Genomic DNA, 15692 nt, shown 5'->3' with positions numbered 1-15692 from the left:
AAAGAGAATTTTGTTTACCTGAGCTAACAGGGGGATTGGAGAAAATGACCTTTGTGTACAGTCACATAATACAACGTACGGGCCAGGGCCACTGTCTCCTGATCACCTACCACGGTGCTGAGAACAGGACATAATATGATAGGGGAAAAGCCCTCTGTTCCAGAAGAAAATAAAACACCAAAACTTCCTGAGAAGAGAAAGTCCTGAAGATTTCCTCTGGGACACTGAAGCCACCCCTATATTGCCAGCAGCATAAAGACTGTGGCAAGGCAGGGAGGTGAGCTGGAGTTATTGTTTTAAAGGAAAGGAGGGGAGGCGTTCAGGAGAGAAAAAACACAATTCCACAGGGAAGCGGATCTCATGAGCTCCACCACCGCCAGAACAGCCAAGGTGATCTAAGGGACGACAGTCCTGGCATGCAGCAGGTCATATGTGATTATGCGAATGCCTAGGGTTGTGCTTGTGCTGTGTGGTTAGATCCAGAACTTAGTCCCTCAGCCATGACATTTTTCACATCTCCAGAAAACGTCCCACCAGTGGCACCTATTGAACTTTCTAAAAATCCTGTTTCACAATTCCCTCATGTGATAAGAGGGTACCGTGTTCCCAGTTACGCTACATGAAAGGGAGAAGGGCTATGTTTTCAATAAAAGCCTCTAATCACAGGCATCCAGTTTGAGACACTGATGCATCAGTTCAATGAGCATGAGCGCTCTGTGCTCAGGACAGTCAGGCACTGAGCTTTCAAAGCACGAACGCTCAAAAACATAGTACGCATAAGGAGAGGCTCTGGGTCTATCATATTAATGCCTGCAAAATGGAAAGGGATAGGGCAAGCCTGCCACAGGAGACATCTCTCACCTCAATTTATGAGGCTATAAGAAGAGTTCAAGTAGGAATGCAGCTTTCCCTTTTAGATCTCCGTACAACAAAGAACCCAAAAAACAACCCAGTAAGCTTTCAGAGCAAAGCTGCAAACAGCTACTGGCAGATTTGTTCTACAAGTGGGAAACCACAGCAACAGTTAGTTAACTCAGCTGCCCAAAATAAATCAACAGTTAAGAACAGGTAAAGACAGCATCTCCCACTTTTCTAGTCACACCTTTACCACACACTGTTTTTCCTCAAATAACCCAACTAACTTTTGATCCCATACAGATGTGATATTTCACAAGTTGCATCCATTTTAGTCTATTGTTTCTTCTGCTTACTTCTCTGATATCGTGGCAACGTCAAACCTCTAACTAGCAAGTCTACTTGGAAAGCTGACAGTAATACTATTTGGTTAGGCTTGCTGACAGGAGAAACTCCAAATTACAATTCTAGAGCTACAAAAAGTATTCACAACCAAAAACGAAGACATGTAAACACCTTCTGGGTTTCAGGTTTCATTAAGAACATGAGACGCAGATCTTGCAGCTCTGGAGACGTCTTCAAGCATGAAAACTGTTTTGGACCAAAATTTCATAATCCTACTCAGACAAGTTTCTACTGCACATGCAACAAGTCAGGTTTCAAGCCAACAGTGGCAAAACATTTTGTCTGGAGCTCCAAGGCTGCTTTTCTCACTCAGTGCAGGTATCACACCTCAGCCACCGCTACGCTACCATGGTGAAGCCAACGGTGCCCAGCCTAGCTCCACATCCCAGGGCGCGAGCAAGGCCATGACAGGCACACTTTTAATGCTCCCCTGCTGCCCTGCGTACACCCAGAACACAGCACCACAGCAACACTTATCTTCACAAACCCCACCGTCCTATGACCACAGCYTTTTCCTTTCTTTTCCACCCTGGGCAGGGGAGCACCACACTTAGTCCCATCCCCATATCACCTCTTTTCCCCAGGCCTTTGCCCACCGACATGAACTCACCACCCTCCCCACTGGCTCCGCTGCCAGCTTTCTCCACAGCCTTTCCTTTGCATCCCACCTGAGGTCACCTTCTGTGACTCACTCTAAGCAGAGGGTAGGTCAAAAGATACTTCTTGTTATTAATACAGGTGTTCTGGCTTCTGCATCTGCATCCTAACAGTGTTTTCATATTAATGGTACCAAAAGGCTGAATCCAGTTTCACAACAACAATCGAGTCAAATTTCAGGCAAAAAAAGGAGGTTAGGCATTCTATTCTTATGAGCATTTACCACTTCAGCAACGATTTGGAAAAAGGAGCTGCTCCATGGGATGCTTTTTTGTACCGATATTATTCATACACTCCTTATACTAAGCTCAGTTTCCAGAGGCTTGGTTGATAGCCACTTTCATAAACTGAAAAATAAACACACTTTAACACAGACCCAGTCTCCCAGAGCAGGGTGAAAAGTTCACAGCAGTTACACAGACACTGATTTTGCCAGCAAAATAATTTCAGTCAAGAGCAGATAAAGGAAAGGAAAAAGGTACACTGTGGCCTACTGACCTCCTATCGCCTGACTTTAAGTGGTATGTCAGGAAGGGAAGCTTTCTGAAAATGGCCTGGAGAAGAGTCTGTATCTTGCAGTAGCTTTACGTTTGATGCCCTTGAAAAGAAACTGCCTGTACTTGATAGACCCAGAGTCTGATAGGAACGGGAGCCTTCCAAGAGCTTGGACAGGAAAGAAACATCACAGGCTACATTTTTCAGGGGATGATTATGAGCTATAAATTTTTCCTTTCCTACGTTTGTAGGCTGTAAGAAAACACTTTTTAATGTCCCTGTCCTGACAACAGCAAATTCTAGGCTCTGTTCAAGTTCATGCTTTCAAGTTTTGCAGCTATTAGAAAGTCTTCTGATTTTTCTTAGCAAAATTTGCTCGAAACCCATCTCTGGATGTGCCAGACATTAAAATCTTCTACCTACTGATTAGTGGAAGAAGCATATCTGATTCTGTCACTTGACAAGCTGGGTAAATAGAAATGACTCATCCCCGCACGCTTGCCCACAAGCTGCCATGGAACATGGGGAGACTGTGGCAGCTCCAAGTCTCACGTGTCTACTGAGCCGACCTGGTAGGGCACAGGGGGAATGGGAAACTTCACATGCCATAGCTACGAGTGATTCAACAGGCTACATGGAAATGCTGCATAGTTGTCCTTAACTGGGAAGACAGCTTAACACTGGTCCTGAAGAGACCACTTCTTGCCAAAAAGGCAAAACCAGTGTTTTCTTTCCTGCCACAACTATTTCTAAAGAATGAGTACAAGGGAATCTCAATGACTAAGGAGAATAATCTCAGGAGAGGTCATGTTTGCAAAAGATGATCAGCTTCTTACAAAGTTGGTTAGATAGGGACACAGACACAACTTTCTGAGCTTCCCCAAACCCATGATTAAGATAATCAATGGAATCATCTTTATAGAGGGCTATTTTCTCTCCTTCACTTTCCATGCAATGGCTTTCAATCTTGCTCACGTAAATTAAATTAAGCCAGCTGTATTTTCTCAGTTTTGCTTGTTACATAACATGGGGAGCTTTGCTGTTTGTGTTCTTCAAACCTAACTCTTAGCTTTATATCAGGGCAAAATGAATGTAAACTGCAAGCGCAGGTTGATGGAATGGTAGCTCCTGACCCCCAGCCCCTTTCTAAGTAACACGTTGGTGATTTGTAGCATATGCTCTGCTCCTCTCTTGACTTGGGAAAGACTGTTGGAATAGGGTGTGGGGATGTCTTTCTCCAGGACATGTGAAGTCACCAGGGGAACATGCTCTTCCAATTACTCTTTTTGCTTGATTCTAGTTGTTTTCTTAACTCCCTCTTCTATTGCTTATACTGCCCTGTATTCGACTCTGCTTCTAATGTAACCACACTGGTTTTTGCTGTTCTTTTAGCTTAATTGGCTTTACCGGAATAAATGCTGATTGCTGCTTTCCCAAATGAATCTTAAATGCTTCCCGCCATGGATTTCCCAGGCACCAGAAAATTCCAGCCTGTTTGCTTTCATTTGTCTCACATTCCTTTGGTGTCTGTTCTCCTGAAGTACAATGTTTTGGGCCTATTATTATTTATGCAGTATTGCAACTACAGACATTGCTTTCCAACAGGAATATTAACCTCAACAGGAAACAAAAGGCAAGTTCTCCATCAGGAAGGTCTAAATGCATGCAAATGTCTGGGACAACGTTTGAAAGTACCACAGGATTTAGAGTTTGTTACGGTGACAAACATTGTCCCAGACATTTGCATGCATTTAGACCTTCCTGATGGAGAACCAAAGTGGTACATTGAAAGTTTCGGTGTTTTTTTTTTATTTTAATGCAGAAGAGGAGGAGTAAGCAGGCAAAACGTGTCACGTGGTAACTAAGTAGTTCCTTAATTGTCTTTATTTGAACAGTTTTACCCAATTGCTGTGGAATGAAACAAGGAGATTGCAGTTCAGCTCTGAGTTGCTTTGTCTGCRGTTTCCAGTCATGCGCCACACTCCAAGTTTCAACAACAAATAAATTCCACATTTTGATAATAAAGCAGATGCAACTAGGGCCTGACATGCAAGGCAACAAAAAACCCAAGCCTTCTGCTTCATTTCCGTGACCTGTCATTTAGCTGAACCCACTCCAAATCTGCAAGCTGAAGGCAGTAGCAGAAGAAAACCAGAGCCTCATACTCCAAGAGGAGGCCCAAAAGGACTTTTAGCTGCTGCTCTAGCTCATTTGGGACGTAAAGCTCAGGACTCTGCTGTGTTGGTGCCTGGGACTGTGGAAGAGGAGAGTTTGAGGGCGTAAAGCTCTTTTACTCTTTGCTCTACATAAACTATTTCTGTTTCCTAGTCAGTTGACTGGACTCCGGTAAGAATCCTCCTTTTTACAGCACTGGGGATGAGTGTACAAGGTAGCAAGGGGAAAAAAAGTTAAAATAAAGAAAATTAAAATCCCATTTACACACTACAACCAGCATACCGTTTTCCAGCTCTACCATTTTCTCTTTAGTATTCTTGAGAAATGTAACCTTAACTGGGATTTATAAAAGCTCTTAAACATTATTTTGTTTCATAAAAAGCAGGACTGTAAAAAAAATGCATCAAAACCTGGCTCATTCCATTTACTGCACAACGTTTCCCTGTTATCTCCTCTGTACCCTCTCTGTGGAGTTTCTTACCGAAGTAACCTGCCTGGCTATAGATGCAAGAGGTATTTCTATGCATAGGTGAAGACATAAGATTGAACGCTCCGAACACATTCTTTTTACCTCTCCACACCAGATTTAGTGAAATGCCTAACGGGTATCTTTAAAAAATATGGAATAATATTAGACCTCTGAAAAAAATGGTCCAGGTCACGACCAATGCTGCAACATTATCTACCTCTTTTAAAAACCCCTCTCCAGCAGGTAGTTTCCTCAGGTACCTACCACCAGCTCTAAAAGTGAGGTGCTGAAGTAATTAGACTCTGTTAACATTAAACTACTTTCCCTGGATGCAACCACTGCAGGCAAACCCRGGCTGCTGGACTAGCCATTTTTGAGCTGCACTACACAGGACCGAATCACCTCTTCCGAGAGCTTTACTGGCAGAAATCTTTCCATCTCATGGCAACACGTTCAGTGCCTTTCACCCATGAAGCGCTCTCCTGGTCTCGTAGCCTAAACAGCATCATGGGGACATGGCCTCAGCACTGGCTTGGACCCCCGCAACTAGTCAGAGGCTTCCCAATATCCAGGTAAGCTACTGACTTGCAACAGGTACGAGCAGATAGGGTATTTTATCCTTCAAATGCTGCACAGTTCTCTCTCTCTCCTCAGCAAGCTCCAGCCAGGTCGTTAGTGCTTATCTTACAGGAAAGAAGAGTTGAGGTCCTTTAATACATTGCCTCTTTAAAAGCATGAGCCTGTGCTTTTGGTACAGCTGTCTGCCAGCGCCGCATCTGCCCAGAAAGCAAACTTGAAACCATCTTAAAGGAGCAGGGGCGAAACGGGGCACAAGTTGTATCACAGATCATTTTGCATAGAAAATTCAACCTTTTAACAGGGAGTTAAAAGTTAACTGAGAAATTCTACTCTGTGAACGGAGATCACAGTGATCAAGTCATATTACTAAAAGCATTGTTTCTACCTTATATGCGATACACAATTTCCCAAAACAGCAATAGCTGCCTGGCTAGTTGATCCCCTTCCCAGAATATGTAAGAGACTTGAGATCTCTTTTTCATTACTATCTCATTCAAATTTCCCATGACTACTGCCCATGAGGCGCAGAGTGTCCTTGCATCAGACATGAGCTGGAAAAGTACTTTGTTTCTTCTTGCTCTACTTTCTTTCTTCAATTACTTTTTTATTGGGTGACATGTACCAAACCACACATTTGAACTATACAACCTCTCTCTCTCAAAAAAAAMCCCCAAAAAACAACAAAAAAAACAAAACCAAAACACACAAAACACAAAAAAAMCAAAACCCAACTGAATTACAGTATTACAGTACAAGCATCTCTACAGTTTCTATAACATATACTATCATACAGACCCATCTTTAACTAGTAAGTTTTTCTTAAAGCTACTCATCATGCTGATAATTTTCATTTATATTCGCACAAGGTATGGTTTTATTTTGGACCGTCACGTGTTTTGTTGTGGTGTATCTGTTATTTACTTTCTGAAAGTCAACAGATTTCCAGTAAAAGATGTCTAATGAGCATAAAGAAGTCCAAAGACTAGGACCATATCACTAAGATGAGGAGGGAACTCTGTCGCACCTCGATGCAAACGCATGCAGAACCGAGAATCTGTTTATATGATGCAAGGAAGAAGAGTGAAAAGCATCACTTAAAACAAGGGTCAAATAAGTTACTCCTTACAACGCTCTTATCAGACAATTAAGAGAGGCACGGCATCAGACTTCTGGGAACACGGGCTAAAGTCCGTGAAACTCAGACATTTGACCAGTATATCTGACCCTTTCTGGACTTCGTGCTCCTGCTACTAGCTTTCGCATTGCAATCATGAAAGACGTTGTGTATTAGACACAAGTCAGTCAGATCCCCATCAAAAAATCAACCCCCCTAACTTTTTGACCACGCCAGTGGTCCAAAAGGATAAGGATGACACTTAAACAAACAGCAGAAAACCCCCTTGGCAGAAAGGATCCTTAGAAGGCATGTTTCCGAACAGAGCTGAAATCATCTTGGGTCAGTAACAACTATATGTCACTGCAGCAAGTGTGAGAAGCAGCTACTGGCTCAACCCCAGAGTCTGGAAACTCAAGGACAGGTTTATAGCTCCCACCAGGCTCTTGAACAATACTTCACCACGAGTGCGCTCAAGCGCTAGGATATGACCTCCAAGTTCAGAGCTAGGTGAACACTGGGTGGAATGCTAAAATTATGTTAGAAGATTACATGCACCTGACATTTTCCTTTTCAAAATACATCACAGCTCCATACCACAAGCACAAAAAGCGCAGACACCTGCAACACAGAACCAGTGGGCTTACAGGGCAACACACAGGACATAATATTCCTCCCACGCACAAGATTTTGCAGAAAACCCTGTTTTCTGAAAAGTTCCAAGAGATGTTTAAAAAGCCATAAATTCTTCTCCTGAAGTTGTTTCTAACTACCTAACGTTTCTGTTTTTTTTTTTCTTTTTTTTTTCTTTTTTCTTTTTAAATAAAACCAGTGGAAATGCTTTAAATTTCATGGCTGTTTCTAACACCCCAAGTGAAATTTTAAACTTCAGAATTGTCACAACAGGAGTCTGATAAAACAAACACAGAATATCGCTGCTCTCAGACTAGGCAATTCCCAGTGGGGTATCCTTCCTCTGAGAAATAGAGTTAATGACAAGAAGTAACATGGCTCTAGCACTACTTCCTCTTATTTCTCCAAGTCGTATAAAATAGAGCACAACTGCATCACATTTCTATTCTATGAGAGAAGAGGGTAAATGCAATTATACTGGAATTATCCCCAGACAAGAGAAAACCTGAACTACTAGAACTACATGTTTCACAACAGGCCTACAAAGTCAACCTCTTTTCCAGATTCCATTAATCATATCTAAGAGACAAGTAGCAAGAGCAACTGAGAGGTAATGGAAATTTTTAGGGCAGGAAAGTGAATTTACATTTATACCTAATCTGTTAAAACACACGTACATGACATGTGCATTACTTTGTCAACTTCATTATTGAACTTTCTGCAAATAAATAGTTGGGTAACAGGTTTCAAATTCAGATGGAAAAGGTATCATCTCACGAAGGCCAAAGGATCAAACTCAGCTGTGCTGAATACATTCATGACAGTTATATATTAGACAGACTCATCCAAAGTAGGGCTGCCCCAGGAACACAGACTCCATCAGTTTGTCATTCACTGCCTGTGCAAAGGACTTGCAGGCCAGTTACATGCCGAGAGGGAAGACAGCGTGGATGCAGTAGGAAGCAACTAGGCAGAGGGTATATTATAAACTGTGTATGTTAGTAGAAAAACAACTCTGCCTTAAAAAAGAACAAATATGCTCCTACTAAATGCTATTTTCTCTTGCACCCTTACCTCCAGATATAACACAAAATTCATACGTTTTGCCCACACCTTGAGTGACACATAACATCAAGATTACTTTCAGCCCTTTTCTCTCCAGCTCACAGTGAAGCTGGAACTCGATTCCTGTCTTTGAGTGTAAGAAAAAGGCAGGGAAGGGATCAGTCTCAACATGACATTATCCTGGTGAAAGTATCTTCCACATCCTCCATACAAATCCTTTATCTATTTTGCAGGAGGGTTACTGCTTTTGCTCAAATTTTATGCCTGGGCTGACTGAGATTTGGGGAGGTCAAATGGTTGCCTGAAGTTGCTCGTTTTGGATGGGAGCCTAGGATTCTGCTGGTTCCCTGTTGTTGTCTCTACTCACTACATAATATTGCCTTCTTGGTGCTTGTGACCAAGTTTAAACCATCATCTGTTCTTCAATGAGTCCTTCACGGCAAAATGAGAGGAAAATGCAGGTAGTTCTCCTTTATGCCAACCAGTAAAGAATCAGAGAATTGAGCTCTCACATGGAATCTCAAGCGGCAAGAAGAACATCCCAAACCACTAGAGCTTGTAGCTTTCTGTCCTTGCTAAGCATTAAAAAAAATTAACAAGGAATAATGTTTTGTTTCTAAATAGAGCCTTTTTTGAGAATCCTATAACATTTACAGACCTTAATTAAGCTCTACATTTCTTCTGCAATCAAGCAAGCATAATTATTTCTGTTTTCACAGAAAGCTATTGAAATTCCCGTTGACAAGGAGCCTTTACCAATTGATCTGCGGTGGTTAAACAAAACAATGTCAGAATGGATGACATAAGGCAAAGCAACTGTCTAACCATTCAGTTCACACGATGAAGGGCAGGAAGACATCCGGTATATTAATGGCACACTTCTGGATCGGGGATATTTGGACCATTTTAAGCCAGATTCAAATCCCCCTATGCCAGCACATCCGCCATCATACAGGTGAGCGGTGTGAAGAACAGGCCCAATATTGTAGAACACAATATGATTTGAATAAACATGCAATGTTCTTATCACATTAATCTGCCTGAAACCTAGGAATGAAAAATACGCTGCAGTAGTTTTCTCATATTTCCTGGTTGGACTGTATATTTTATGTGATGGAAGAAAAAAGTTGGATTTTTTTTTCTATTTTAAAACAAATGGAAGCTAAGTTGCAAGGCCTCTTCCATCACACCTTTGACAAATCAGTGCATTGGTAACAGATTTTATTTAAGGTTTTCTTAACTAATGGAAGCTGTGACAGAATTACAGGAAAACTCACAATCCTGAGTGATGCTGACAAGAATCAGGCATCTCCACACACTGTAATCAGATATAACCACTCAGCTACTTTTTATTGCCACAGTGCATGCAAACCACAGATCATACAGACGTCAAAGTACAAATGCTGACTACCTAAGGTTCCTTTTACACCCGATGTCCAAAGATAAAACACGATACTAATGATGCATGATACTAATAAGATAACTAAACAACTTTTTTCATTTAAGCAACATTTTTAAACAGCTTTGCAATTTTTCTTGCAACACAGGATGGCATCAGAATTTAAACTTCACTTTAAAAGCAACATTGTAAATCACGTGGGACACTGAGGGAGCACATACATGTATAGGCACAACGCCTGAAACAGCCTTAGCTTTGGTCTGCAGACACTGTTGTAATACACAATAAAATCAGTCAAAAGCAATAACCATTTACTGCTGCAGATAAGTAAAGCAAGGGAAACAAACACTCCTTGCATGTTTAACCAACAAAACATTGGCCTAGCCGAGTTCATCACATTCACCTCAGACAATTTCCCTGCCTGAAGGATTCGTGGGTTGTATTACAGATACGTTACAGATCGTTGATACTGGACCTTTTAAACAGCAAGCAAAGAGCGACATGTATTTTCCAAGGGAAACAACAGCTACTCTCCCCACATCCTCCTCCAACACAGAGTCTGACTGGGGCTCGCAGCACAGTGAAAAGCCGCACTTACTTCCTGAGTACTGTTTTGGACCCGGAGGAATTCTGGCTCCCGTCATCTTCACAGCTTGAGCTCTCCAGGTTTCCATACCTAAAGAATGAGATGGATGTTTAGAGCAACCTCTACAGAATAAGAATAAAGCCCAAATAACCTAAGTCTTATGCAATTATCACAAACAATTAAAAAGTGGTTTTGGCTCAAACTACAAATGTGTAATCTCACAGGCAAGGAACTTGAAGATTTCATTTAGGAGGAAAAAATTACTAAAGAGAGAGGCAGCATCTTCAAACCTAACCTGTTTATTTTTATGAAATACGCAGAGTCCTCTTTGCCTGCACACAGGAAGAACCAGGAGAGTTTCTTTGCTCATAGCTCCAAGACGCTGTCAGTTTTCACTCCATCCTTTCCCAGAGCGATTTTCCAGTATGCAATGAGGCTGAACAAATTCCCTTTCTCCTCSTTAGTTTGTTTTGCTGGAATTTGTCATTCCTTCTGACTCCAGGTGTTATTTCAGACAAACCTATGTAGGTGGCAAACGCCTACTTTTGCCAACACTACTGACACAGTTGACATGAGTGRGAATGGTCCGCGGCAGTGTGAAAATGCCATTGGGAAAGAGGCAACCATAGGCACAACTCCAACAACACAGAGAAAACTCTCTTACCTACGTATGCAACGCATGTGCCTCGAAGGCAGGTTTATGCACTGGTGTTTTGGATGGGGGCGCCCATTGTTTCACACACAGCTCCATAAAGAATCAATGGTTCTTCACAGCCAGCTTTAGTGAAGGAGGACAACTACTCCCAGTCCCGAATAAGACAAGCTGATCTAAAGCATTTCTCTGTGCTTGACTAATTTTGTTTGTCAGGCACCTGCAGTTAATTAGAATGGAGTGAACATGGCAAGTGCATATACTGGGTCTTTAAGTGTTTGTGCTACGTTCGAGCAGGATAAGAAAGAAAATAATCACGGGCTGTTGGTTTGTATACAGAAGGTTCATGGCAGAACCATGACAAATTCATCCAAAACATTTCAAAGGACAGAAGTAAGAGGTGGTAGTTTTATGCTCCTCTAAGGTATCAGCCTACAACTTTATATAAGAATCACAGATCTGTAAAGAAAGTTAACTAGTGTAATTGAATTCAATCTCATTCTCCCCAGAAGATCTGCCGGATAAGTAACATGTTTTAGCATTGCAATCCACAACCTTCATATTAACATTTTGCCCTATCACAACTCACTTCATCTCACAACTTCACAGTACTTCAAAAAAATAACTTTTATGTTTCGACAACCTTCCAACAGGGGTTTAAAGGTGGACTATTCCTCTATGGATGGAGAAATGGAGGCACAGAGAGATGAGTGGTTTGCATTACCGTGGAGTCAGCGGTGTATACAAAGCAAACCCAAACGAAGCTAGCAATCCACCCGACAGAAGCAGCGTAGCCACAGTTGTAAGGAGTCAGTTCGGGCTTATTTAACCTTGAGAATACTATGGTAAGACCACTTGCATTATCTGAGACAGCTCATCGAAAACTAGGTCTGGCACCTCTATGTTGCACAGAGACATAACAAAAATGATAGCTTGTTACCACAAGTCTGTCGCCAAGCTGAGAACAAAATCACGCCTGCCTGACCAGCGCACTGCTGCAACTCAGTGAGAGTTCCTGTGTCAGGGGTGAAGATTTCCAAAATCTCAGCATTTTCTCAGTATTCTCAGTCCAGAAAAAAAAAAAGAGGCACAAGACATGGATAAAATCCTGCAGACTCTTACGTTTTTAAGGGATGAATTTTTTCTCAGTTAGACTAAAATGATACTGCTGGCACTAGAGGACTACAGAAGTATGAGAACAGAAATTAAGGAGTCCTTAAAATTGAAAGGCTCTTTAGATATTGAGGTACAAACAGGATAACCAATTTCACAGAGCTAATGCAAATATATAAAGAAAAACATGTCTACTTAAACTGACAATGGGGTAAAAATCTAGTTCTAAACACATTGAATAACACCTTAATCTCTCAGTGGTCGCCCTGAATCAGCAGGAGTGTTCACAGAGTGAGTTGTTACTTGGTACAAGAATGGCTGTCAATCTTGCTCTGAAATTTTTTAGTGCAATGGCATCYGTGCTTTCTCCTATATTCTCCCAAGCAGTTTCACACCCTACCCAAGCTCCTTTCATTGAGATCAGCATTACTGAAGCTGCAAAACTGAATAAATACCTGCTTTCCAACTCTCTGCTATGCCTGAATCCACCACTTATTCCTATCTGGCCTCTCTCAGCTCAGCCATACCCTCAACACTTATTTCTGGTATTTGCAATTCAAAATGAATACAATTAACTATTTGAGGTCATTCCTACTGCTTTATTACAAGGATAAAATAAATTGGTGAAGCCTTAAGAACAGGCATACTTCCAAACACCTCAGGGAACTCCATCATGTTGCTAAGCTGATGTGCAAAATTCAACCTGTTTTCATTTATTTTAAATGTATTGGTTTCAATAGCTGCACTTGCTTTTACGAGGCCTATATATTGTCCTGAATCTCCCAGATAGGGTAATGCTTGGTAACATATAACATCATCTTAACAAAAGATACAAAAAGAGCAAAGAGAAAGTTTTATGTAGTATGCTGACACCTTCCCCGTGGTGATCTCCCAGGACAGAATTAAGACATGCTGCCGATAAAATGTACACCGTGCACACGATGATGGCTGCTCCTCTCCTCTGGCTAAAGGGAGGGGATTTCGCTCTCCACCGCCATCTGCTAGGTAACCCGACCAAAATACATTTTAATCAATACGAAAGACATTTTTCCCCCTACTGAGAGAGATATGCAAGRAAAGCTTCCATTTTGAATAATAATTAATTTTTATATTCCTTTTTCATAGCTTGCCATTAGTTCTTACAGCAAGATTTATTGAGATGACTCATGGTATCATTGTTCCAGTATTCTGTGAAACAGAAGATAGATATTTGCAGAATGCTAGGTATTTGCATTTAAATCCCACTAGAGATATACATGCTCATTTTTGTGATATAAATCAATAAAACAGTAATAAAAGCAGGCAGTTTTCTGTACCAAAGCTGAGGAGTATGCAACACTTCACTATATCGCCAAACCTCAGCCCATCTCTCTCCAAGCAAGCCTCGCAAGAGCAACAGGACATTAAATACGGGTTGGGAGGAGTTAACGATACATCTGATGTAAAGAACAGCATTACTGCAGGCTTCCACTGTTCTGTTCTCAGCAGAGCCCGGACAAAGAGCCATTCACCCAGCGGCCTGGTATGAAYGAACGCTTTGCATACAAAAAGAGACACGCGAAACAAAAGGATCCTGTAGCCCACAGAACTTTTCAGTCCTGCTTGGCGTTTGGGAAGTTACGGTCTCCAATCAAAGGAACTCACTAAGCAAATGAGAGCAGAATGTAATGGGCAGTCCTGAATATTTAAATACTGGAAAATAGAGTAGAAAATGCACCCCTGCATTTCTGCCGAGGGAAGGGAAGAAGAGGGAAGAAAGTGCCCTTTAAATTAGTAGGAAATAATAAGGAAAGGTGGTTCCCCGCCTAAGTCCCAAACAAAACCCTTATTTAGGGTTTGACAGCCTGCAAGTGTCAAACARGCAGTAAATAACTGGAAGAACAGAAAACCAGTAAGAACCATAAGGTGTTTTGAATTATAAACACATAGCCTTACCGAAACGAAATCACGACTGAGGCTGAGATGACAAATTAGCTTGTATATAGGAAACAACAGAGGAAAGAAGAGATGCTACAGCAACAGAAGTGGGCAAAATGCCATACAAAGTTATGGTCCTAAAATCTGTGGCTCTGCTGCTGAGGACCCATTCTTGAGTGCCTCCTAAAACCTGAAGGACATGAGCTGAAGATTCCTGCCCAGGGAAGAAGCTCTAGAAATCACCAGAGACTGCTGAACTGGGGAAAGGGATAAAATGGAGAGCTGCTCGGAGCATTCTTCATGCAAATGGTGCAGGAGAAACAGCACATACACTCTGGAGAACATTGGATGCAGTGGACCTCCTCACCCTAACTTTCACCATGGGTTGGCTGAGTACAAACTGTGGAAAGAAACCACAGACTTCAGACCAAGTAAAAACAGAAATAGCAAAAGCAGATGCTTTGGGACATGGAGATTCTTCTTCATTCTTTTTCACAGACTTGACTGATCTTTTCCCCCCCTCGCACAAAACGGCACAAATATTATAAGACTCTTTCCAGCTTTTGCAGAGCCTTCAGCTTCTGCTTGCCCCCTTATTCTTTCCTACCCTGCCCATTTCCCACTCAGGCCCATCCCTTAGATATTCCCTTTCCTTTTACTTTTCTCTCCATTTACCCTCTATCGAGCAATCCTCCAGCAACAGAAAAGAACTGAAAACGTAGAACTAACTTCTTTTCTGTCATCATACTGTTTCAGCTTTTCCAGCTGTAGCTCTTCCTTCAAACGGTATCAATTCCCTTCTCTGCGGCCTCCTTGAGATAGGGACTGGTTGCTACTTCATGTGCTACTGTGCCAAGCACAGTGCGGCCCCCCTCTTGATTTGCCTTTAGGCGCTATTGTAAGAAACATGACTACTACAACTAAATATAATATACAAGAGAGGAAACTGGTTTGTTTCTGCTCTCATCCGGAGAGCTAAATATCTTTAGCTTCCCTTAAACTTGTGAGCATTTAATTCCACAGCACACCCAGTAACGCTGGGGATACCAAAGGATCTCTAAGGAGGCTTCATGCAAGGGCAACTGTCTGCCCTGCTATATTCATAAATTCAGGGCAAGGAGGTGCTCGCCTCCTTCTAGCTTTGCCTCTCAGGCCCCATTTCCTCTCTCCAAGAGCTTCTATCTAACATTTCTACATCAAAATGCTGAAATAAACTTTTTTTCTTTTGATTTCCCTATGCACTTCTCCCAAACAAACAGAAAATATCAGAATTTATAGTGTTAAACACTTGGCAGATTTTCAAAGCTGTCTAGTGCATTTAAATGCCAAACTTCCATGAATACTAAAGGGATGTGGATGTCCAATTACCCTTAAATAGCTTTGAAAATACAAGCTTTTTTCTTCTCTTCACTTTTCAACTTACTAGCCTAAGCCCAAGACTGCGTTTATTTTGACTTCTAAGCCTTAGCCCAAGATTGTGTTTAGTTTCACTTCTACTCTATGTTAAAAGAAAATCTGTATACAACCAAAATAATAAATAGGGCTCCAGGCTCAGATTTAATAGAGAGCAAAACCTTA

At 41.6% G+C, this 15692-nt stretch overlaps 1 protein-coding gene across 3 annotated transcripts in view; it reads right to left on the bottom strand.

The window, feature by feature from the left end:
* Positions 1–15692, bottom strand: part of RGL1 (ral guanine nucleotide dissociation stimulator like 1) — a 90564-nt gene that overhangs the window by 29095 nt on the left and 45777 nt on the right. For all 3 annotated transcript variants that reach the window (XM_026063103.1, XM_026063113.1, XM_026063093.1), the window contains one exon: positions 10445–10522. In XM_026063103.1, coding sequence (XP_025918888.1) covers positions 10445–10522 — 78 coding nt within the window. The remainder of the gene's footprint in view (positions 1–10444; positions 10523–15692) is intronic.

Source organism: Apteryx rowi, unplaced genomic scaffold, assembly GCF_003343035.1.
Source record: "Apteryx rowi isolate R43461 unplaced genomic scaffold, aptRow1 scaffold_100, whole genome shotgun sequence".
NCBI classification, from domain to species: Eukaryota; Metazoa; Chordata; class Aves; order Apterygiformes; family Apterygidae; genus Apteryx; species Apteryx rowi.
This window is presented reverse-complemented; position numbering and strand designations above follow the sequence as displayed.